General features: G+C 40.4%; 1 protein-coding gene across 1 annotated transcript in view; it reads right to left on the bottom strand.

Annotated features, from left to right (window-relative positions):
• The window catches only part of mgat5b (alpha-1,6-mannosylglycoprotein 6-beta-N-acetylglucosaminyltransferase B), a 1090939-nt gene that overhangs the window by 341702 nt on the left and 722970 nt on the right, over positions 1-26267 (bottom strand). The window contains exons 7-8 of the mRNA XM_085963547.1: positions 17711-17881; positions 12627-12796 (exon numbers count right to left, since the gene is read on the bottom strand). Of these exons, the coding sequence (XP_085819673.1) occupies positions 12627-12796; positions 17711-17881 (341 nt within the window). The remainder of the gene's footprint in view (positions 1-12626; positions 12797-17710; positions 17882-26267) is intronic.

The raw sequence follows: 26267 nt of genomic DNA, 5'->3' as shown, positions 1-26267 counted from the left end.
AGGAGCCAATGTAGGTCAGCGAGCACAGGGGTGATGGGCGAACGGGACTTGGTGTGAGTTAGGACACGGGCAGCCGAGTTTTGGAATGACCTCAAGTTTACGTAGGGTGGAATGTGGGAGAATCCCAGATTGTAATGCACTATATCACTCAATATGATCCAAGACCTTTTTGGTATTCATCCATTTAAAAAATAATGTATAATTACAATTAAAGCATAAATGTTATAAATCCTAGACACAGGGGCCAATTTTTCATCTATTAATATTGGTGCTGTTAAATAATGGGTTCTAACATTTATAGTGCTGCTTTTGAAGCTTCCTAATGACCCAATTGATAAATGCACTTCCGAGTGTGCAGCTAAATTATATAGGCCAGGAAGGTCCCAGGTTCTATTCCAAGTCGTTGCTGAGTTAACTCTCAGCCAAACTGGCAGTAGAGACATCACAATGGCATAATAACTCAATAACACTGTCTAGATTCAGACAAGAGGAGGATAGTTAGTGTCTGTAGAATTATACCCAGCCTTCAGGAGCGTAGAGAAGAAAAAGAAAAACATTGAAATACAGCTAAAAGAAATTGGTCCACTTTAACATCCTTTTGCTTCCTTCTGCCTATGCCAATTTTCCCCATCGCTAATGCCAGACACTGTAATCCTTGCTAATGTTTTATAAATTGTTGCTGTATTTGTAATTGATCAATCTTTGAACTTTTAAAGAAATCATGCATTTTTATAGGTCTTTTTTGAAGATCAGTGCAATCAAAACTGTAAATACCACTTAAATCTAGTAAAAGTCAATGGCCCAGATATTCTGATCCCTACGGGTGCGTACGCACTGTGTACCCACCCGTAGGGACATCGGAAATGCCGGTCTCAGGCATGCACTGCGCATGCGCTGGAAACCGGCATTTCCGATTTGTCAAGCATGGTCTTGACAGATCCTCTGGCTGCCCTGGAGAAGGGCCTCTGCAGGCGGAGAGTTCCACTTTTTGGAGACCCTCCACCCGCAGAAAACCCTTACAATTCTTATGCCTGGTAAAAGCAGGTGTAAGGCCTGTTATTACCAGGATAAGAGTTGAAAAAAAAGTTTTAAAAAAAAAATTCTCACTGAAACATCATTTAAAAATACTTTAAAAAAAAGGTAAGTTTATTTTTAGCTCCATAAAAAACTTTAATTATTTTTTCAAAACATTTCATTTTTGTTTAAAATACTTAATTTATGGTAATTTCAAGTCATTTTAAAAATGTGATTTTTTTTTTTAATTTAAAGTTTTACTATGTTTTTGGGGTGATCTCCATTCATATATTTGACAGGTCTTCCTGTCAAGGGTATGAAGGGAGATTCCCTTCTTTGATTGGCTCCCCATGGCCCATGTGATCCCAGGGGTGCTGCGAACTGCCTGCGCCTCTGGGCTACGTGGGCCCTGCACACTTCAAGTTTGGTGAGGCCCAGGAGTGGAAGCGTGTGCGTCCCGGGAGCCCTCAGGTAAGGGCGCAGATTTTTCCAGTTCGCAGGCCTCCGCCCGCGGGAGGCCTGTGATCGGAAAATACAGGCCAATATCTATAATATAGTTGAATCAAACACATTTTGCTGCAACCTTTTGCAATTTCGCTCATTTTATTTTATCAGTCACCTGCAAATTCTGATGTGGTAGCTACATTTCTAATCATTTCCCTTACGAAGAGCTTTAAACCGTAAAAGACATTCTGTACTCAGTCAGTGCATTATTATGGTGCATAAAATAAAGCTCTCAAAGGCAGAGAGGGCATTTGCCTTACAGTGGTTGCAGCAATGCAAGGTGACCAGTATATCTACAGTGTAGCTTTGCTGAACTCACGCAGATTCAGCATTTTTGCAGTAGTACGAGATAACCAGGAAGAGGTAACCTTGTACAGATTCAATCTCACATCAGTTGCAAGACAAATTTTGAAACTAACATTAAAAGGTGATTCAGTAGATCAATTCCCTTTGAAAATGAGTCCGCTTTTACCTAACATGAGGAATTAAAGAAAAGTAACTAAAAAAAGAGGCCAATGATTGATGCACTATCATGTATTTTGTGGATCTGCAGAGGTCTGCTTTCCTTGAGTGGAGCGATGAGTCCAGCTCTGCATTGTCCACTCACACTGCTTCCAAAATGGTACCTCATCGTATCAGGACCAATGGTGTAACTGCTCCATTTATTTTGATTGGAGGCCACAAGGTTATGACTTCAGCCTGCTGCCTGTACATATATGTTTTGAGCTGCGTCAGTCAACGTCAGTTGTCTCACAGTCAAAGATGCAAATTTCAGTCACATTTTTTTTTAAAAAGCATGGAAGAAAGAAAGCCAATCATTTCCAACATACAGAGAAACTCCACCAACAACAGCAAATACCATCTAATTGACTTTGGGACTGGCATTAGAAAAAGAAATCAAGCCAGTCAGGCCTCTAATTATTCTGAGGATTAGCCAAAGAGCAATTAGCCTCTAAGTGACCCGGAAAGGCAGACATTACAACCTGTACTCTTAAAAGGATATGCTAAGTTACACACAGCTGCACTTTAGCAGCAGAATGGTACATTGTGGTTTAACTACTATAATGTTCTTGCTGTTCTAAAACACATTGACCCCTGAACAAAAATGTGCCACTTTAAATATATATTCCATTGCTGATCATCAGGGGTCCAAGCCACAATATATATTCCATTGCTGATCATCAGGGGTCCAAACCACAATCCCAGCCTGGACCTCTAGGTGGGCCCCACATCTTCCATTGAGACAGCTGCTAATATTGCATTCACCAGGCATGCCACTGTGAAGGATATGCCAGGTCCCATTAAGGACCAAAGTCATGGGACCTCCCAGCGTAAGCATCCATATCAATGGCCATGTTTGGGGTACTTGGAGGGTCCCTAAACATGAGTGCAAGGCCAAAAGCGGGTGTATCTGGGTCCCAGACTGGTATTGTCTCTCCAAAAGGCTCCTGTTGACGTTATGGTGGGTGTACACAGGAATGGGCATGGAATTTCAGCCACCATATCCTCTGGCCTACCACGAGTAGCGCCATGGGAGATCCTCAGGTACCCTCAGATAAATATTTGTTAACATTGTACTAAGAGATCTAGAGGTCTACCTGCTCAGTGCTGTTCTGCTTTCTCATTATGCCAGTTCAGTTCACTATAAGCATGTTGTTTGCACAAAGGTGTGTTGGTGCCAAAAGAAAGTGATTTTGCTGCCCTTATTGATATTAGAAAACATTTTTGCAGTCTGTGTTAATTAGATTCTGCGGACACTAATATACAGGGAAATAAAATCCACACATTTAATTATAGCAATTAGAGCACTGATAATAGAGAAATCAAAAAATAGAAAAATTGCCTGAACTGCAATTTCAATGTATCGCTGAGAAAAGTGATAAATGATTAATGCCCCTTGCTGTTGTTGTACTAAAATAATGGAATATGAGAGAGTCAGCAGGGAGACTGACATCAGATTCTCATTACCATGCTCAATAGCCTCCAAACCGAATTCCTCAGAAATCCTTGTAATTAGTTTCCATGTGCCTGATATGAAAACACTATCGTTAAGTCATGAAGGTGCTCTTTCCCATGGCTGCTTAATAGGACAAGACCTTTGTACCATTAGCCAGTTTGATTTCTACACAACATCTGTGAGCACTGTTAGGTACCATTCTACCCTGAAACAAACACGGACACCATAATACTAAAATATATGTTCAAGATTTTGTTAAAATTCAGCTTGAAAACGTCCCAAATCATTTCTGATAAAGGATCCACACTCGACATGTTTATTTTTCAGATGCTGCTGGACCTGCTGTGCCTTTTCAGTCTTTTCTGTTATTATTTGATATTTTCAACGTCTGTGTTTTTTTTTTACCTTTTTACTGCCAAAGTCAAATCCTGACTTCATACAATGAACTGTCTTTGTTTCAGCACTGGGAAGAGTGGGGGAGCATAGGAATGGCACTGAGGAAAGGACAACACCTGGAAGTGGTGCTGACAATGTAATGTGTTCTGGACATTGTGGACCATTTTATATGCAGATAGCAGCCTCTGGTGGTGGTTATGTGTTAGCAGTATGTTTGTATGAAGCAGAGGTCATTTGACCTTTCTATCTTTCTTCCTGTGTGAGAGGTCATTTGACCTTTCTACCTTTCTTCCTGTGTGACCCAGGAAGCAGAATCCCAGGAAGTAGAATTCCAGGAAGAACGTGACTTGAGTAATGGAGAATCTGCCATGAGGGGTTCCATCCTCAATTCAACGTAATCTGATTTCATATTTTAGGCCAAGTGCAATATCTGTGAGTATCTTTGTTTGTTAGCATAATAGCAACGTTGTCAGAGTAGTATTTTGATAACACTATGTTTATAAAAGGTTAATATTTGATAGTTACAGAAGTTAGTCCAAATGTTAGTTAGTTATACAATTAGTCTATTCTACTGTTGTAAATATGTTTATATCTTATGTAATATCGAATGTATAGTACTCAGTTTATGTACAAAACATACTTTGTCTTTGTTTACAGTTTCACAAATTTGTTCAAGTAAAACTTCAAACAGCAAACGGCTTCACGAGGAATTATTTTGAATAAGTGTTTAACTTGCTGGATAACTAGATAGAAGCACGTCTAGCGCGGCCAGTACATAATGATTATCAGCAGTAATCGCAATAAAAGCAGATTCTGAATGGATTCGCAACTGTTTTGTAGTTAATACGTCTAAATAAGTATTTAAAACAAATTCATTTATCTTATTTAGTTGCATAACATTAAAAGATGTTTTCATTCAAATCACAACCTTATATAAGTCTGCACAGTTAGTGGCTCTTAAGAAGTTCCAGATTTCTTTCATTCACTGCAATTTATTTTCAGTGGAATTTTCCTCAGAACATTTGTAACTTCCAGCAGGGGTAGTAGTTTCTGTTTTGAAGATCCCAGAAAGCAATAGCTAGGTCATGAAAAGCTCTTCTGCCTTGCTCCTTCTAGCTTTGACTCACACCGGATGAAATTTGAACCAAGTCGAAAGGAAATATTTGTTGTGCAACATCAAAGCGAATTTTTCAGCACACTGCACCGACATACTGTGCGAGATGCATGAAGGGCACCAAAAATGTGGGCCAAGAATTAGCATGTGAATTGTTGGGAATCTGTGTGTGACTTGCATATCACACCCCCTTTAAAAGATAATTATTCCAAGGACCATGTCCTTAATGAGACCAACCACAAACGCAGACAGATTGCACAAAACATGACAATGAGCTGGAGCTCTGCTGCAAGACCAGCACTTATCTGTCAGCATGCTGTATTCTACCATCCGTGACAGCTCATCATCTGGCTCTGCAGCTTTGTAAATTGTAATTCCGAACATAGTTGCCATTATCTTTCACAGAATTTTCACAAATATTGCTTCTAACCTATCTCAGGCACCTTGTGTTGCTGATTTATTGATCTAACCACTCATTTGGGTATAATGTTCAACTCATCCTTATGGTTGAATTGGTTTCAGTTCTGGCAGAGGTTGATACACTAAACTGCATACAATACATGCCTTAATTTTCATCAATCAAACAAGATGCAGAGAGCGATACTGAGCAAATCGTTTTTCGCTACATAAAGAACATAAGAAATAGGAGCAGGAGTAGCCCAATCGGCCCTTCGAGCCTGCTCCACCATTCAATGAGATCATGGCTGATCTTCTGCCTCAACTCCATTCACCGGCCCTATCGCCATATCCCTTGATACCCTTACTAGTCAGGAATCTATCGACTTCTGTTTTGAATATACCCAATAACTGAGCCTTCACAGCCCTCTGGGGTAGAGAATTCCAAAAATTCACTACTCTCTGTGTGAAGCAATTTCTTCTCATCTCAGTCCTGAATGGCCTACCCTTTATCCTGAGGCTGTGGCCCCTGGTTCTAGACTCCCCAGCTAAGGGAAACATTCTCCCAACATCCATCCCTGTAATAATTTTGTATGCTTCAATGAGATCCCCTCTGATTCTTCTGAATTCAAGAGAATACAGGCCTAGTTTACTCAATCTCTTCTCATATGACGGTTCCGACATCCCAGGAATCAATCTCGTTAACCTTCGTTGCACTCCCTCTATGGCAAGTATATCCTTCGTTAGGTAAGGATGCCAAAATTGTACACAGTACTCCAGGTGTGATCTCGCCAAGGCCCTATATAATTGGAGTAAGACTTCTTTACTCCTGTACTCAAATCCTCTTGTAATGAAGGCCAGCATACCATTTGCCTTCCTAATGGCTTGCTGCACCTGCACATAGCTAATAGTTATTTCCACCTATCCACGATCCAAGCACAACAAAAGGACACTCATTGCATTTTTTAATATGGCAGTGAGCATTTCTATAATACAGAAACACATGTATTGCTCAATAAAGGTTTAGCAACATTAAATTAATTAAACGTACGCATTCAGTTTATTAAGCTTAAAATATAATTTCTGTTAATGAAAGGTGGGAATTAAAAGCAAATCCTTTAAGTTTGGTTGTAAGAATTTAGAGTGTTCTCTTGCTTTCAGTAAGTGCTGCATCAAAGCTACAATTAACCAACTGATTAAATCCATACTGGAGAAGTCAGACTACAGGGGGGAATTGGAAGTATCAACCTGTTCACGACTTGCGGGCTGGTGCGTGGGATTTGTCAAACCTTCTGCAAGCATCAAATTCTGCACTGAAGACTGAGACCAGACAAGAATACTTCTTTCCAGAATATGAGACTAAGATTTTCTGTATAGGCAGTTCCAGCACTCCTTCCCTTCCCAGCCCATCATAATTCTGCTATCATACTACATGCATGATGCCACTGAAAGGGCTCTGCTCCCCTTACATTTCAATTCAATATCGCGCAACCAGATTTTAAATAGTCCTGCTAGCTACTAATCTTTTTATTTCAGCTAGGTTTTAATATATACCGTGCGCCAGATTCTTCACCGCAGCAGCAAACACAATTATTATTTTGTATAATTTCTCACAGTATAATCAATATTATCTTTCCAAGTGTCACGTTGCACTCAGTGTGCCATGAGTTAGCATTCAATTATGTAGACACATTACTGACTACACCAAAGAAGAGCATTTCTATTTGGCAGTTATAAGCTATTATACAGATTTCTGATCTTTCTGGAATTATTTATCAGCTACCTATAGCCAAGGGACCAATTTTTCTATTATTCACAATATAACTAACGTATTGCATCTCAGGTGTCCAGTATTAAAAGTGTCACATATGCAAAGTACAAGTTATTCTTGTACCTGTTTGGCTTAAGTATCAAATTTGCAACAAATCAGAACTGAGCAATTTGAATTTTTTTTTTAAAAAACAGAACAAATACCAGTTATTTCCTGCTAGTTTCCTCTGACCTCGATTGCCTGGCCTTTTCCCGACAAGAGGAATTGGAGTTTTATAAGCAGATGTCAATCTAAAGGCAAATTTCCTGAAGGTACAGCAAATAGCTGCTAATTGACTTCAGGACATGGTTACTTAGAGCACGACCCCACTGGAGGTTGTTGGACAGTGGCCTTAAAGGAACAGACCAGAAAAAAACACTTCAGTGGCTGAACTTCACAGCTGTGCTGCAGACCTGAGACTAGTAATGAACAACACCATAGGGGACCAACTGACACTGTTAGAAAATGACCCTTTATGACATCTGTTCAAATGTAGACTATCAGGGCCGGGGCTATGCATCACTGACCATACAATTATCAAGACTTAACATTTCTGAATCATATGTTAAATCCCAGATTTTTTCATTTAAAGACAATTTACATGTGGGATCCTATTAAATTGGATTGAAATTCTGAGTGAGCCAGAGCCAGTAATAGTTCAGATCTTTATCAATTCAACCCACCCCCTTCCCCAACATCTGGGTCAGCTTGGATAGCAGTTTCACTTGATGCTAATCTAAAAGCAGGGACAACAAAACCATAAGGACAGAGTTTAACCACTTAGAGAAGTTAACAACAACAACAACTTGTATTTATGTAGCGCCTTTAACATAGTAAAACATCCCAAGGCACTTCACAGGAGTGTTATAAGACAAAAATTTGCCACATAAGGAGAAATTAGGGCAGATGACCAAAAGCTTGGTCAAAGAGGTAGGTTTTACGGAGTGTCTTACAGGAGGAAAGGAAGGTAGAGAGGCGGAGAGGTTTAGGGAGGGAATTCTAGAGCTTCGGGCTGAGGCAGCTGAAAGCACGGCCACCAATGGTTGAGCGATTATAATCAGGGATGCTCAAGAAGGCAGAATTAAAGGAGCGCAGATATCTCGGGGGGGGGGGGTGTGTTGTGGGGCTGAAGGAGATTACAGAGATAGGGAGGGGCGAGTCCATGGAGGGATTTGAAAACTAAGATGAGAATTTGAAAACTGAGGCGTTGCTTAACTCGGAGCCAATGTAGGTCAGCGATCACAGCAGTGACGGGTGAACGAGACTTGGAGAGCGTTAGCATTCGGGCAGCCGAGTTTTGGGTGACCTCAAGTAGGGTAGAGCCAGGAGTGTGTCGGAATAGTCAAGTCTGGAGCTAACAAAGGTATGGATGAGGGTTTCAGCAGCAGATGAGCTGAGGCAAGGGCGGAGGCGGGCGATGTTAAAGAGGTGGAAATAGGCGGTCTTAGTTATGCCGCGGATATGTGGTCAGAAGCTCATTTCAGGGTCAAATATGACACCAAGGTTGTGAACAGTCTGGTTCAGCCTCAGACAGATGCTAGGGAGAGGGATGGAGTCAGTGGCTAGGGAACAGAGTTTGTGGCGGGGACCAATAACAATGGCTTCGGTCTTCCCAATATTTCATTGGAGAAAATTTCTGCTCATTACAGTATTTAGTGGAATTCTGATTGTTTGATCTTAAATTGGATTTGATCTCATCAGAACTGATCTTAGCTGGGCTTCACTTCAAATATAATAGATTTAGTGTTGGTAATTTTACTTAGGATTACATAGGATATACGGCATAGAAATAGGCCATTCGGCCCAACCAGTCCATGCCGGTGTTTATGCTCCACTCGAGCCTCCTCCCATCTTTCCTCATCTAGCCTTATCAGCATAATGCTCTATTCCCTTCTCCCTCATATGCTTATCCAGCCTCCCCTTAAATGCATCTATACTATTCGCTTCAACCACTCCCTGTGGTAGCGAGTTCCACATTCTCACCACTCTTTTGGTAAAAAAGTTTCTTCTGAATTCCCTATTTGATTTCTCATTTCCTATTTGATTTCTAAATAGTTATAAGAAATTCTTCACTATCTTCTCTCACCTACTCTACTCCTTCTGGAGAATGGAAGAGCGAGAACCTCGCACCCCACTCATATAACTCTGCTAATGCTGTGAATGCTATTCAATTCTACCCTCCAAGGATGCACTTGGGCACACCAGAATGATTTCCTTCTGATGGGTATTGCTTTCTCCTCCAGATTAGAAAATCCTCCTTGGGAAAGTTTAAGTGTGAACACTAGGGTTGATTCCCTGATTGCGGTTAGGAATGGCCCGTGCTCCCAGCATTCCTGGGAGTTCCCATGCTGGTTGCCCCACCCAGCCGGATTCTCCAGGATAGAAATATAATTTAAATATTTCACGTGTGTAGGGGGCTTTGGGGAGGGTGGGCAAGGAATCAAGACTGCAGCAGCTTTTAAAGGAAAGTAGATGGACAGTTGCCAGATTGCTGTGCATTCTTCCTCTGTGATGCTCTACCAAGCTTACAGTGAATTGCAGTTAAGATGCATTGTAAGGCAATATTGTAAAATTAAACAAAATGCCAGCACACTCATCTGTGCAACCTTCCCGGAACCAGTAATTTCTTCCTCACCTGCTCCCAGGAGCAGGTCATTGGCAAGACAACTTCAATCTCTCTGCTAGCTCCATCCAGGCTGCTCACACTATTCTTCTGAACGGGAAGGAAGGTCCACCATTCTAAAATGGATTGCTGTTCTCTCCAGGATCTTCTCCAGGACGACTAAATCTGCATCCTAGAGTGGTGTCATTTGTCATCCTGGTCTTTTTGCAGCTATTTCTACTTCCGAATAGCAGTACAGCTTTATGGCAACCGCTGGCCTTTTAAGATCTTCTGATGTCAGGAAATGAGCTCCTTTGCTCCATGCACAGTGAGCAATGTGATGTTCTGCTAAGGAGCTAACTTCACATTATAGCAGCACGAAGCACACAAGTGCAAACAGCAGTGGTTCTGCTGCCACAGCACCATAACCAAAATGATTGGCTCTTAACTTCACAGAGAGTAACTCAATTAATATGCTCCAAATGCCAAAAACAGTATTTGCTTGCTTCAAAGATGTGGGCCCAGAAATTTGTAGGGAACAATGCCTGTCCCTGAATGAGTAGTCTTGAGGCACGTACAATACTGGGCCTCGGACTTTATTTAAATGAGATCAGAAGGGAAGCAACCAAGATGGGGATCGATCGGGCGATTAGGAAGGGGTGTAAGGTGGTGCAAGGGGGCGGGGGCGAGGCAGCGATCGGGAGGGGAAATGAGTGATGGCTGACAGCGGCCCGCGGCTTTAATGTGGGGCCAGGAGGAGTACTCCTACAACTTCCAGCTCCACATTCAAGTAAGTATATTTTTACAAACATACCTTTTTGGTGGCAGCCTGCAGCGGCCCCTTTAAGGACTGCCCATTAAGCTGCATTTAACCCAGATTCCCTAAACGCTTGTTTCAGGTGTAGGCCCTGGATGCCTATATTTTTGCCTACAACAACATGGCAGGCGACGCACCTCTGGCTCGAAATGAACGCACCCTTCCTGCCCGCCATATTGGCTGCCTAGGTGCCCATTTAGTGCCTGAAAACGGGCGTGTCAGTTAATTTCTAGGCCGTGGCCTCAGAGACTGGTATGTATATTGCATGACTGGTTATTACATTGTGTACTTAGCCAAAATACCATCTGATTTCAAAATAAAAGGTTCAAGTAAGTCATTGTAATGGAAATGGTGCAGATTCTCAATATTTTGGTTGGGGGTGGGGGAGGAGGATCAAAGTTCAATAATACACAGGCCTACAAGAAACATAACTGTTTACTGTCTATTGTTGAGTTGCTTTTTTTTAATCATCAGGTTTGAATACCATTTTACAGGCAATGATGAAAAAGGTAGCTGTGGTAACCCATAGCAACCAGTGTGTCTCAATAATCAGGTGAACTGTTCATTGGATCTTCAGTGAGAATTATTTACAAGCATCCTGTATGCTGAAAAATAATATTTATATTCCAATTAAAACATTTAATAGTGGTTCCATTGGTATTGAATCTTGGAAAGAATGCAACTAAATGTTCTCAGAATGCAGCAAATAGTTATCCAATGATCTCCCAACATATTAATTTACTTTCTCTGCCAGCTTTCTCCACTCCCCTTTTGACTTGATCTTAAACTGTTGACTCTTTGCTAGAATACGATCAGTCGTTGATCAGTTTTGGTACCTCACCCAAGTGGCCATTATTCATGTATTTGTTACGACAGGTTATTAGACTGAGGGAGTGAGCTAAATCCTGTTCTCACCTGACATCCACTCATATAATCATCTGGTTGGGATGCAAGACAGCCATCAGGAGTTGGAACACTCGTTGATTTTTCACCACCCACCCAAGGGTGCTGAGCCTAACTGCGGTCAGCTAACTAGGTGCAGGTGAATGATGGAACCTAAGACTTTCCTTCTGTATGACTTAGCTAATTACTGGATACATTTGCTCAGTCATTAAGAGAACCTATACTTCAGTATTTTTTTATGAGCAGCTTTAAATCTGGAACCTTTATCCAAGCTAATGTTATGTTGTCTTTTATTCTATTATTTATTCAACCAGTCATAATGCCTGTCGAAGACCATGACAACATAATTTATAGCTATAGTTCCACTAAGATTCAGTTATCAAGCCTAGGCAGAAACAGTAGGGGGTCATTCTTCAAGTATAATCTCTAATGAGACAAGTTAAACAAGACCCAAGAGCTAAATAGGGAAAAGTACAAAGTATATACACTTCAGAAGGAATGTTTTAAGCTGTCATTTTTATTTCCATCACAAATATGCAAATTGTCTGCGCTAGAATTTATATTTCCAAATGTTAACATCCAAATTGCATGGGGAAGAGCTTTCACTAGGGTAATTTATTTTAAAATGTTACAGTTTAATATGTCTTTGCTGGAATAAGTAACCATAAAATTATGTCAATGATACTCCCTCCCCCAGTTCCACACTATAGCATTGTCTCTAGTATAACTAGCGTAGAGGTATAATGGCTGCAGGCTTCACTATTTTATTTTTCAACCAACCTAGTAGTAACCACACAGATTCAGACCCCAAATTATTATCTGAAAATGCTTGAAACACTCAGCAGGTCAGCCAGCATCTGTGGGGAGAGAGTTAACTCTGTTTCTCTCTCCACAGACACTGCCTGACCTGCTGAGTGTTTCCAGCATTTTCTGTTTTTATTTCAGATTTCCAGCATCTGAAGTATTTGGCTGTTGCACAAATATTATCACTCTTGAACAGATATCCAACACTACTACTGTTTAACTACAAATCTCTTTGTTTGAGAATTTTAAAAAAACATTGCAAACATAAAACCTTAGATTCAGTGTTAAAGTGACTGATAGTTATAGTACCTTTGTAGCTCCCTTAAAGTGGCTGAGATCTTCAGGCTGTGGCCCAACACAAACAGAGTGGCCAAGATATCAGCCCATTGAACCAACTCGCCCAACGGGCCACCCTTCGACACAACAGGGCTGAAAACATCTCCTGCTTCTTCTGTCAAGAAACCCAGGTGAACCAAAATCTGTGAAGGATAGAAATTTCACACATAGTAAGATTTCAGGGTTTTGAGGTAGGGGGATGTCAATCTTTGAAACAAGAATTTAATTGATCAATGTGGATCAGCAATCTGGAACTAATCTATGCAGCTTCTGCCATCCTTCACTTTACTTGAGATCTAAGAGTTGAAGGGTTCATGCTACATTGGAGCTCTGATCTGAATCACTCAGCTATGCAAAAGATATACCATTTGGCATGGCACCTCCTGACTCTTTCAAGTAGTGAGCCCCCACCCCAATCAAATATTTCTTTTTGGGATAACACCACCCCACCCCCCCACCCCTTTTAAAGGAACTGGAATGACACAAAGTGAGCTGAGTCCCAGACCTCAGATGCACCACTGGGAATACATCATAAATACAAACCAAGCACTTCTCCCAGCAAGGAAAGGGAAATCATGAGAGGAGCAGCCTGGCATAGCCTCTTACATTTACAGGTAGTCATTCACAATATAATATTGGTGAATGCCTGGAAGTGTCCACCCCTCTGGCCAAACATGGTGCATTGCACAGAGAGCAGAAGGGACAGAGTGGGGAGAAAATTCCTTAGAAAGACTCATCTTCAAAAAAAAGCAAAAATGTATGTAACTTTACTGCTAAAGGGTGTGATCTCTAAAAGCACCACCAGTGGTGGGAGGCCTGGAAGTGTATGAAGATTCAAATCATTTTCAGTAATTAGTGGTGTTATAAGTCAGTGATCAGATTAACATTGGAAATTCTATTAGAGTGCTACCTACTGCCGTCAGAGAAATATTACAAGGTAAGAGCTACCTTAGAATCTCCATAGCAACGTTTGCATTGTGTTTTTCAAGGGATATGTGTCCCATATACTGATTTTAATATATTAATAGTCAATCTCCCGTAGTGTTGCACACAGAGTCAAGGCCAATTGTAGTCTTCAGTTGAAGTAGGACAAGAGGGTAGCGATACGGGGAGTCAAGACCAAGTGTAGTCTGCAGGTGAAACAGGGTTAGAGGCTGGGGATAATTGCAACAGGGCATGCAGATATAATTCAGTCATACATTCTGTCCTTATTTTTATATAATACATTCAACTTATATTTTTATTTATAGTTAAATAGCAAATCTTATTGCAATCTGCAAAGCAGAGAAGTAGAGTTGGTTGGAGCATAGGAGTTCCTCTGCAGTTATCCACTTTAGTAGGAAAAATAAAAAAGCAAATTATTATTTAAATGGGGAGAGGTTACAAAATGCTGAGGTACAGAGGGATCTGGGGGTCCTTGTACATGAATCACAAAAAAGTTAGCATGCAAGCACAGCAATTAATTAGGGAGGCAAATGGCGTGTTGGCCTTTATTGCAAAGGGAATGGAGTATAAAAGTAGGGAAGTCCTGTTACAACTGTACAGGGCATTGGTGAGACCACACCTGGAGTACTGCATACAGTTTTGGTCCCCTTATTTAAGGAAGGATATACTTGCATTGGAGGCAGCTCAGAGAAGGTTCACGAGGTTGATTCTAGAGATTAAAGGGTTATCTTATGAAGAAAGGTTGAGCAGGTTGGGCCTATACTCATCGAAGTTTAGGAGAATGAGAGGGGATCTTATTGAAACATATAAGATTCTGAAGGGGCTTGACAGGGTAGATGCAGAGAGGATGTTTCCCCTCATGGGGGAATCTAGAACTAGGGGGCATAATTTCAGAATAAGGGGGCACCCATTTAAATTGAAAATGAGGAATTTCTTCTCTCAGAGGGTCGTGAATTTTTGGAATTCTCTTCCCCAGAGAGCTGTGGAGGCTGGGTCATTGAATATATTTAAGGTGGAGATGGACAGATTTTTGAATGGTAAGGGAGTCAAGGGTTATGGGGAGTGGGCAGGGAAGTGAAGTTGAGGCCAAGATCAGATCAGCCATGATCTTATTGAATGGCGGAGCAGGCTTGAGGGGCTAGATGACCTACTCCTGCTCCTACATCTTATATGTTCTTATGTATAGTCTGAGGAGCTCGGAGACACAAAACTGTGGTGCTACAGCAGCGCCACTGGTAGGAGAGTGTAATTACAGTGTGCCATGTTCCAATCGGCAGTTTCCATTTAAATGTGGGCATAGGAATATATAATCCAAAAGTTGACAGGAAATGCATGTAGTCAGTAGATTTTTAATATATTTTCATTCATGTACAAAAGGCAAAAGTTGTGTACTATGCTTTAAGTGGTGGCTCACACAGACCAGAATTATCCAAGTCTTGTATATTAATATAAAAATAAAATCAATTTCTATATACTTCACCTGTACATCATTTTCTACAGTTTGCTGTATTTTTAGAGTTAAAACAGAGTTTAATTAGATTGTGGTATTGAAAAAAAGTTGGTTTTATTGGTAATATTCTGTTTTATCTATATAGTAGGTACGAATCTGTCATTGCTTAAACAGACTGGATAATGAAACAAAAATCTTGCGAGGAAAAACTGCAGTGGATTTGTCCAATATAACAGCAGTTATGGAGTCCACAGTAATGTTTTTAACAAGGGGCCTGTGCAATGAACTTGTCAATGTTAGTTGAACTTTTAAGAATAGTTGAAGTGGCTTACAATGTGAATCATTTGCTAACCTATTGTATTTACATGTACATTTATCAACTAAATTGTTATTGCTATATAACATTAATTGAGATTGGAATATTACCCGTTTCCACAGTGTCCCTCATTTGAGAGTATGTCTATCACCCAGAAATCCTGGGTCACTTAAAGTTGATGCCAGGTAACAATTAAAACAACAAAGAAACACAAATAATGCTCCCAAATGTTACATGGTTACCCAAACTTTACATGCATCTCTATCATTAGGTCTTACTTCTTTATGGGATTTTTATGTGACAGATATGAAAGACAATATGACATTCTTCACCAGCATTAAAAAAAACCTTAAAAGAGCACAATATATAAGAAAGAGTAATTGTGTTGTCTAAAGTCAGTTACATCATTACTGGTCAGGCATGGTGGACCGAATGGCCTCCTTCTGTGCTGTATCATTCTATGATTCTATGGCCATAGTACTCTTTTCAAAAGAAAATAGTTTATATTCCCTTGGTGATTTCATAAATACAAGAACAGCTGTTTTGTTGTCTTTATTTTACATGGTGCCAGATAATCTTCTGAGATTATCGATGGGTTAAAAGAATATTCCAATCTCTGGTATCACAAAATAAAATTGTTCAATTTATGCATTAGGCCAAGAAAGTGTGATGACACACTAATATAGATAGCATGCTGGTCACTGTTAGACACCAGCATATATGTAGATAAACACCGTGAGATGTTTTTCTATGTTAAGGGCACTATATAAATGTAGTTAGCAAAATACTGCGGTTACTGGGAATCCGAAATAACAACAGAAAACGCTGGAAAAACTCAGCAGGCCAGGCAACATCCATGGAGAGAGATGCTCCACGGATGCTGCCCTGGCCTGCTGAGTTTTTCCAGTGTTTTCTGTTGTTATATAAATGTAGTTGTTGTACTTGTAGATAAAATGAAGGGCTTTTTTCCCCACACTAGTTTCTGCCTTTTTCTCTTTTCAAGACACTTTTTCTGGAGTATGGTTTTATGAGTGCTGACAGACCTCTGGCACCTTGCTCAAGTGTCTATTCTTCATCCAGGAGTCTTGATAGTAAGTGCTGGCATCCTATCTGATGGTGGGAGCGCATCAGAAGAGAGTCTGGTTATGTCTGCACCCGACATCACACATATAATTTCCAGCAGATGTCAATTTTTTCATTGCTTCTTGGTTATCTTGAGAAGCAGCAACCTTAGCCGATTATTCCTAGCCCTTCCCTAGCCTAAAGCACTGAGATTAATTGATGCACCCAACTGCCTAAACAGCTGAGAGGAGCTACTCAACAGACCAAAGATCAAACCAGTGGTCTCTGGTGTGTATGGCATAGGAGCACCCCATGTGGTGCAATTAGTCACTAAGCCATTGGTGAGCCTGGGCATGCAGACCTACAGGGCATCTTCAAAGCTATTCAAAAAAAAATCATCACAATAATGAAAGCTCACATGTAGCTGTTATATTTGATACCTTTAAATTATCAATGTGAGCTCTTGTACAGCAGTGTAGCCCCTATAAAGGGTAAGAGGTCATACAACTAGACTTTTGCAGTAAAAAGGTATAAAACTGAAGAGGAGCAAATAGTACATGAACATTTACCAAAATGAAAGTATGTGTAGGGACAGTAAATCAATAGAGGTAATGAAAATAAATCTTATACCAATATAATTAGCAGAACAGATGCCCATCAAGATGAACAGGGTGATGAATTTACAGAGTTGTATAAACTACTTCATATGCAGTTTATTTCAGATAACCTTCCAATTCTCACATTATTTTGCCTGTATTTATCAAGCAGCTGTAAAAGGTGGATTCTGACAGCTGGCACTAGTGAGCAATGGAAATTGCCTCCAAACGTGCCTTGAGCAAGATTGGAGATTAGAAAAAAATCATTTTCTCCCCGCACAGGATAGTGGACATGTGGAACAAGCTCCCTGTTGCTTCGGGGTCAATTGGCACTTTTTAAAAAAGTGCTAGATCAATACCTGCTGAGAAGTAGGATTGAGTGCTGTAGAAATATTTAACAACGCTGCTTAATTTTCTTTTTCAGGGAAGGTTGGGAAGTAAATTAAAGGATAAGCAGGTGATGTGGGAAGGAGCATGAACTTTGGATGCAGAACTTTTGATGGAAATTTCTCACATCTTTAAATCTCCCTACACATCCTATGAAGTTAAATAATTTAGTGCAGAGGAATAAAACATAAGTAACTTACCAAAAACATTACTCTTATTATATTTTGGGTAAATAGGAGTTGTGCACTGGATCAGGGTTATGCCTGAATCAATACCATGCCTATTCTCACTCTCTATTCACCTTTTTCCGTTGCCTCTTTCTCATCTCAAGTTTCTGATTGAGGTTCTGAGCTGCCAAAATCCATTGTGTTGACAATCTCCGGATTCGCTTTTTCATGAATATTAGTGATTCCTTCCCACTGCCCATGAGTTCGAGAAGCTGTGCGAAGTCCGTTCGATAGAATGCCTGCTGCTGTGAAAGAAATATAGTCAAAGTGAAATCTCCTAAGGTAACAGTGACTGAGTTTCCTATTATTCCAATTAGGATTAGCTGAAGTTAGCCTTTCACCAGCATAAACCTATTCATACAGGCAGCACCCCAATCTGTTCCGAAGAACATGCCAGTGAAAGGCACACTATTATAGATGACATCACAGGATTTTCTTATTTTCTTTGTGGATTTTTCACCCTTACCCAACAAAAGCAGGACAAGAATTCCTATTGTGTCCAAAGACATATTTGAAATGGTAACACTTAACAGGATTATGACATTGGTTCAGTCACAGTTGGAGTATTACATGACAGGAAAGAAATGAAAGATATGGAAAAGGTACAGTAAAGATTCACTAGAATGATATAGAATAAGATGCTATAGTAATGAAGAATGGTTTGAAAAGGTTGAGCTTTTTTTCATTGAAACGGAGAAGGTTTAGGAGGGGCTCTAATAGAGGTTTTTAAAATTATGAATGTTTTTGAGAGGGTAAATAGTGAAAGATTTAGGTAATCAGTAAAAAGGGCATAAACTCACTATTATCACAAGAAGAATAAAGGGGAAAGTTAGAAGTCATGTTTTCACACAAAGGGCAGGATTTTCATTGGGCCGTGGAGGCGGGATTGGAGGCATTTGGGGGTTAAAATCCCGAATTCGGGGGTCCCGACACCATCCCGCCCCCAACCCACCTCCATGCCAGTTTCGAAGGAGGCGGGTATCCGCCCCGCACTGGGACCGCCAACCCGAGGCGGGAAGGGATTAGTGCCAATTAACTGCCTGTTAACAGGTAGTTAACAGGCAGTTTTTAGCCTAATCTCTATTTTTAAGGTTGAAGTGTGGGATTCCCGACGGCTCCAAACCACGCCAAGTTAGAGGAGGCAGACCGTTGGGATGAAGGGCTTGGAGGGGTCGAGATGTCCAGTGTTCAGGTGAGTGATTGGTGCATGAGTGCAAAGGTAAGTGTGTTTGGTGTGTGTAAAGTGTTTAAAGAAGTTTTACATACCTTTACTTACTTTAGCAGCCTTCCTTCCTTCAGGTCTCGGGAGTCTCTCATCTCACCGACACAGAAAGCAGAATGGCTGCGAGCTGTCAAAAATTGCAGCATTCAGCTTTCTGTTCTGGGGAGATCTCTAAATCATCCTGACAGAAAGGAATTAACTTGGAGTACAGATTGTCAGTGTTTGACAGCTTCAAACAGCTGTGAAACGCTGATATTTCATCTGTCAAAAGGTCTTGACAGATGAAATGTCAATCTGTGATGTCACCTGTTGCTGGGTGGCCCTTAATTGGCCTGCTGAGCCCGCTGGGTGGGCTCAACAAGGTCAATCAAGTCAAAATCGCGTGGGTTGGCTAGAACTCGATGGAGGCGGGACTACAACCCCTGAAAGTTGTAGTCCCGCCTCCAACCCGACTCCTCAATGAAAATCCAGCCCAACGGGTTAGTAAAACATAGAATTCTTTACCATAAGTGGCTATTGAGGCAGACTATAACATCATTTAAAAGAAAAGTGGATAATTATTTGAAAAGGATGAATGTAAAAAAGATATGGGGAAAGAACAAAGAAGTGGGATTAGAAAGAGATCGTTCCAGTTGAAGCTTTAGCATCAGCACAGGTTCAGTGGGTCAAATAGCCACCTTCTGTGCTGTTCATTCTACGATTTACAGTAAGACAAAGGAATAATGGGAAATAAGAACTACATTTGTTCAGATACTCTACTGCATTGTCCTATGGCTCTAAACTGCTTACAGAAAGATATCTGTACACTTACTGGGTATTCAGCTGCCGTTGATTATTTTATTGAATGCCATAAAAATTGTTAATAAGAGGCAATCAAGAAAAAAACATATTTGTGTAGAACTCCCCAAGTTGCAACATGAAATTCTGTTCCATTAAGGTCTTGAATTAAGTTACTATCTACAACCCAATGTTCCAGTTGATGATGTTACTCAGTACAACTTCACAAAGTAACATCAGGAGCATTGTATACAAAATTTCTGATCCCAGAATTCTTCTAAAGAGCAGGCACAATATAAAGGGAGCTCCACACATTTGTTCCATTCACATCCAAAGGTGAATTATGGTATGTAAATCCATTCCAGCCTGAAGCAGGTTTGTGCAGGACAAAAATAATGCTACTCCACTTTGAGATGTAGGGGGTTGAAGAAACTTATGCCTAATTTGATATATTTACAATTCCAGATCTGATCTTTTGGTCAAGTTCTTTGAAGGTGGTCCTTAGTACATGAATCAGGAACAATGAAGGTAACAATGACGTGTGTTAATTTTCAGAACACTGACATCTATACAAAGCTGCAATTCCTAGTTAAATAGACCCCCAAGTATTTAAAGCCTGATCTGGTCCACTTAACAGAAAAACAGTCCATGACACTAAGAGAGCAAGCAAGCACTCTCCCAGTATATTTTACCTAGTATCCCAGTTCATTGAAACATTTAATGCAAAAAGATCAGAAATAACTATAAATAAGAGGATTCTGTATTCCTGTCATGTTTCTCTCACTGGAGTAAACGAGTCAGAGATCATGGAGCTGGTAACCATGGAGCAGAAAACAAACTGATGAACACCTCACAATTATATGCTTTCTAGGACTCTGCCCAACCGCTTTCCTTGCTTATTCAACTTGGTTAAAGCCCCTTCTGTATTTAAGGAAGGAATCACAGTGGGGTTGTGAAGGTTCTATGTGCTATGAATAATAAATAGTGAACATTATATTATCAATTATTCTCAGAGATGAATCCTTCAAATAAAGCAATTTAGTTATCAAATTATTTAATCTAAGATCTTTGCCAATATTTTAGTCACAATCCAGTAAAGAAACTGAACTGTAGGACGTGCAATTCAGTGAATCCTTATCAATTTTTAAGATAAGCGATACAGGGACTGATTAGGTGTCCTGTTGCCAGTGACGGTGGGACTACAAAATCAGCCCTAAATCCCGCGTCTTAAAGTTCATGAGGCCACACATTTAAATGATTAGACTACAGTCCAAGTACACATCAGCCCAAGTGCAGGGAGCATGCTCATGGTGAACTGCTGCAACTCAGCCTCCTTGAGGGCTGCTGGGAAAATTTAGTGGGGTGGGCACTTACCGGTAAGGAAAGGAAATGTAACTTCTGGCCATGCTGATCAACACATCAATCACCTTTTTGGTGTGTGTGGGTAGCACATTAGTTGATATTGTAGAACTAGCCAGGAATAGGCAATAAGCATAACAGTTGAGGGCAGTGGTGACGTTGCCTAACACTGCTATGCCACTCCTATGTTACAATTTAACTGCAGGGTTCCTTTCTGCCATGGTAAAGCTTTGCAATTGCCTCCCTGCTGATCCAAAGCAAGTCCTCAATCATTGGTAGATAGGTTTATCAAGGTCTGCAAATATTGTTTGGTACCTGATTCTCTGGCATGCTTCCTTTCAACTTGTACCAGCTCAAGCATGAAATAATAACATAGTGCACTTTAAAAACAAACTTACCTTAAGGAGTAAAAAATAAGGCCCCAATTTCCCCCCCCCCAAATATTTAAAATTTCAGAAATATGGAAAAATATATAATAAAACACTTCTAAAATGGTGCTTTAAACATTGCAAAAATACAAACAAGGCCTGTGTCACTAAGTTCTCCTTTATCCATGCATTACATTGCTCCCATTCCAAACAACTGTACAAGGGAAAAAGGGCAAACCCAGGACAATTGTACAGAATTGTCCTCGGTGTTCATTTAAATATGGTGCCTTCGTGAGCCAGAGGTGCAAAATGGCCACAAGCACCCGAGCTCACAACTCATCACTCCACTGCACATTGCTTCAGCATGAACCTCCCTCATTTACGAGCATCAGGCAAATAGACATCAAAGCTTGAGCATCAGTTCTTGTACAGAGAACATTTCAGGGCAAGAGCATTGTAACGTGGCTGAAAGGCCATTCAATATTTCCATATTGAAACAGAAAGAGAACGGAACTCCTGACTCAATCTGGTGCCAATCATTTGCATAAGTGTACTCACTGAAAATGAATACAGTACAAACTCCATCCCACAAGTAACCCAACATTTTGTTCAGATATTTCTCCTGTAATCATGTGGAAGGAAAATTTAAATTGGCATTGAGGGAAAAGCAGTTTTATCAGGTCCTACCAGGTTCGAGTTTGATGGGTTTGGTTAAGTACTGTAGATCAAACCAAACTGAGCCACTACTTGTGGGCTTTGTGCTTATCCTTAGTTCAGATCAGGATTTTTAAAATGAGAGATGAAGTCATCCTGAATCCAATCCCAGCCACTCAGGCCTTGACACAGGATTGACATCGTATTGATATCAGTCAATATCATTCTTCTGCAAAGAAATAGGCGTGTTATTTTTACAATTGCAACTTGGCACAATTGCTGGGTCTTTGTTACAATTTCTGGCCTTTTCCTACAAAGGACTGCGTTGATACTTCATGCAGACTCTTATTTCAAATTGATGCATTCAACTTTCAGCATCTTCCAATATAGAAAAATCAGATTTGCAAGGTAATAATAAAAATTGCCAACACAGCATATTCATTATATTGGAATAACACTTCACACTTGTCACACTTTAGAGAATGAAATAGCTACACTGCACACATAACACCAGAAATAAAACTGTCATTTACTGTTACAATACAGAAATTTAACATCAATAGTTAATAGCAGCTTCATCAATGACTGTGGCATTATTTTAAAAGGGAAGTAATTGAATTTTATAGATTTCAGGGCATTTTAAGGTAAAAATTAATAATAAATGTAAAATATTTTCAATGACAGTGTTACCTATTTTGCAGGCATAATTGCATTTAATTATTGTTTGTTGCCAGGCAGCAGGTTTTAAACATCAAAAGCAATTCTTTCTTTCAGCAATTTCAAAAAGAATGCAGAAATCATTATTTGTGATATTCAGACAAGTCAAGTTCAGCTGGTTTGGTTCACAAAAGCGATTGAATAATTTATTTGGAAGGAATTATAGAGCATTTTTCTTTACAGGAAAAGTCATATTACATTCTTCCACACTTATATTAAAAGAGATGATTAGATTATTAAAATAACCCTGGCAGCCACAGAATTAATGTAAATAAATTTTGGGCAAGAAGAATTTAATTAAAATGTTCTAAACAACGAAAATGTATATGTAGAATATAAAAGTTCAAGGGAAAGGCAAACAATCCATAAATCAATAAAAAATACAACAATGAACTATCTACTCTAGCTAGATTTTAGAATGCTCTTCCATTTTAATCCTCATTTTTCTTCAGAGTGCATTTACTCAAATTGATGGCTATTAAAATCTCATCTCCTGGAAATCCAGAATCTGCACAATTCATACTTTCACAGCTGCATGACTTTTCTTGTGCTATAATTAAAATCTTATTTCACTTATTTTGTGTGTGTGTATGATGGTTAGGGACATGTCCTGTGTGTTCTGGACAGTGTGGTGGAACAGGTCCTAAAGACCCCATAGCCAGAAATCACCTGTCCATAGTAACCACCTAACATCAGTCCACACAATAAATTAATAATTCAAACTTGAACCTGTTTGAAACCACTTGTCCAGATATCTGCTGTGTTGATCTCAAAGGTGGTCATTATAATGATACTTAGGTTTCCATATGGCTCTGAATATTTAAGGGGGAATTTTAACTGGAAGCGAGATTTGGACAGGATAGAGCGAGCGACAAACACGCCCAATCTCGGCAGTGTGAGGACTGGGTGATTTTAACTCCCGGGCCTCATCTGCATGCTGTTGGCCAGCTGTCCACCTTAAATGGGCATGAAATGGCAGCTAGCCAGTGGTAGGGAGTGGAAGTTCAGGTGGCAGGAAGCTGGCACCAAAGAAAGGCTCACTGGCAAGAACATAATGAAGGGGGGAGCTGAGGGAAGAGGAGGCCTAAACTTTCCCTTTTGCCCCACAAGGAAAGTAAAATAACTTACCATCAATGGCCTCTTCTGAACCCAAAACTTCTTCCCACCATCTTCACCTTTTGGAAAAGGGACAACGGCTTCCCCATTGAGACCAGAGCTGAATCCGCAGTTGGGGGCCGATGATGTCATTCGACACTGATCTGCATATTTAAAGAAGTACAACCCCATTGACGTCTGCTCGGAAGAGCAGGTTGAATTGGAAGATGGCGGGATCCAGGTGGAACATCGGCGAGTAAGTCGCCCGGCCATTGGCCGCACAACTTGATTTTCAAGCAGACCTCAAAATGGGTGGCAGTGCTCTCATCTGAAACAGGCGGGAACCTTACTTCAATATTGAAATTTAAAATTTCAATCAGGTCGTATGTCCCTTTAAGGGCTCCATTCTGATTCTATTGGAAAAAATGAGCTGAACTGCTGCAGACCGCTCAAAAAAATGATCGAAAAGTTATTTTTATTTTATTTTGGTAGGGCCAGGTGGATTGCTCCTCAGGATCTAAATCAATATTCCAATCCGTTGCCAGTCCCTGTGCGTGCTCAAATCTTGGAATGGGGCTTGAACCAACAACTTTCTGACTCAGACGCGAGAGTGCTACCACTGAGCCAAGGCTGACCTTAGTCTCCTCCATTATACCTAGGTAGGAGTGGTGCAATTTATAAATATCTTGGGTATTGGTGGGACTGCGTTGAAACCCTGTTGCACCTGATGATTTTGCTCCCTCATGGAATGACCCTCATCTAATTCATGCAGAACATTGGGACCACCCAAAGAGACCCCCCATCCTCACAACCTTGTTGGCTGCAACTTGTAATGCAATAGCAATTGAAAAGACTGCAGGAAAATTTTACCTTACAAAGTGAATGCTTTTGCAAAAATGCACAGGCAAAAAAAAAGCCTATATAGATGCTCACTGCAAAAAAAAATCTCGCCACTGACTCCAATTACCACAAACTTACTTTAAAGATTATAGTAAACCAGATCAGACCTGGGGAGCCGTAATGTGCTCATTTTATATAGGTGAGGAACATGCTGGAGGTTGAGTGCGACCGAAACTTGTGACACTTCGTTTGGGATCCTAGCTAACTAATTTTTCTATTTAAAATGAGGTTTGCGCTTGTCTGAAGCATAGCCTCATTTTAGGCTAGCAAAATTGCAACACACTGAGAATAGTGTGCACAAGGTCACCCGCAAGGCTCTGTGCTGCAAATAAAGCCTTGTAAAATCTGTCCACTATGTAGAAGTCAGGTTACTAAATAAATGATTACCAAATCATTTTTCCTTTTGCAGCACAGAACTTAGGTCCCCAAAGATCTGTCCCAACTGAGCAAACTGGTTCCTTATGTTATACCAGGAATCCTAGTCAACAGGCTCAGTGTGAGACACATTTATCTTTAGCATTGCCTGAGCATATTTAGACAAAGTTAAATTCATTGCTCAAATGATACACAAATGCTTATATTACCAGAATCTACTTGTATTTTAGTCACAGGATACTTAATAATCTTACAACACAAATGATTATATAGCATATTTTTGCATGAATCTTATTTGCCATTAAATGTTAGAGATCCCAGCTTTTTTACTTGACGACATACAAGGGTCACTCTGGAGGAGGAGGGTGAACAGCCAGTTGTCGTGGTGCATATAGGTACCAACGATATAGGTAAAAAACAGGATGAAGTCCTAAAAGCTGAATATAGGGAGTTAGGAGGTAAATTTAAAAATAGGACCTCAAAGGTAGTAATCTCAGGATTGCTACCAGTGCCACGTGCTAGCCAGAGTAGAAATAGAAGGATATTTCAGATGAATACGTGGCTAGAGGAATGGTGCAAGGGGGGGGGATTCAAATTCCTGGGACATTGGAACCGGTTCTGGGGCAGGTGCGACCAGTACAAACTGGACGGTTTGCACCTGGGCGGGAAGGGAACCGATGTCCTAGGGGGAGTGTTTGCTAGTGCTGTTGGGGAGAGTTTAAACTAAAATGGAAGGGGGTTGGGAACCTGTGCAGAGAGACAGAGGAAAGGGAAGCAAGGATAGAAACAAAAGACAGGAAGGAGAAAAGCAAAAGTGAAAGGCAGAGAAATCAAGGGTGTAAATCAAACAGGGCCACAGTAAATAATAATTCTAAAAGGACTAAGAGTGTTTAAAAAATCAAGCCTGAAGGCTTTGTGTCTTAATGCGAGGAGCATTCGTAACAAGGTGGATGAATTAACTGCGCAAATAGATGTAAATGGATATGATATAATTGGGATTATGGAGACATGGCTCCAGGATGACCAAGTCTGGGAATTGAACATCCAGGGGTATTCAATATTCAGGAAGGACAGGAAAAAAGGAAAAGGAGGTGGGGTAGCATTGCTGGTTAAAGAGGAGATTAACACAATAGTAAGGAAGGATATTAGCTCTGATGATGTGGA

This window comes from Somniosus microcephalus, chromosome 21 (genome assembly GCF_052327205.1).
Source record: "Somniosus microcephalus isolate GS21.2 chromosome 21, FLI_Smic_1.0, whole genome shotgun sequence".
Lineage (NCBI taxonomy): Eukaryota > Metazoa > Chordata > Chondrichthyes > Squaliformes > Somniosidae > Somniosus > Somniosus microcephalus.
This window is presented reverse-complemented; position numbering and strand designations above follow the sequence as displayed.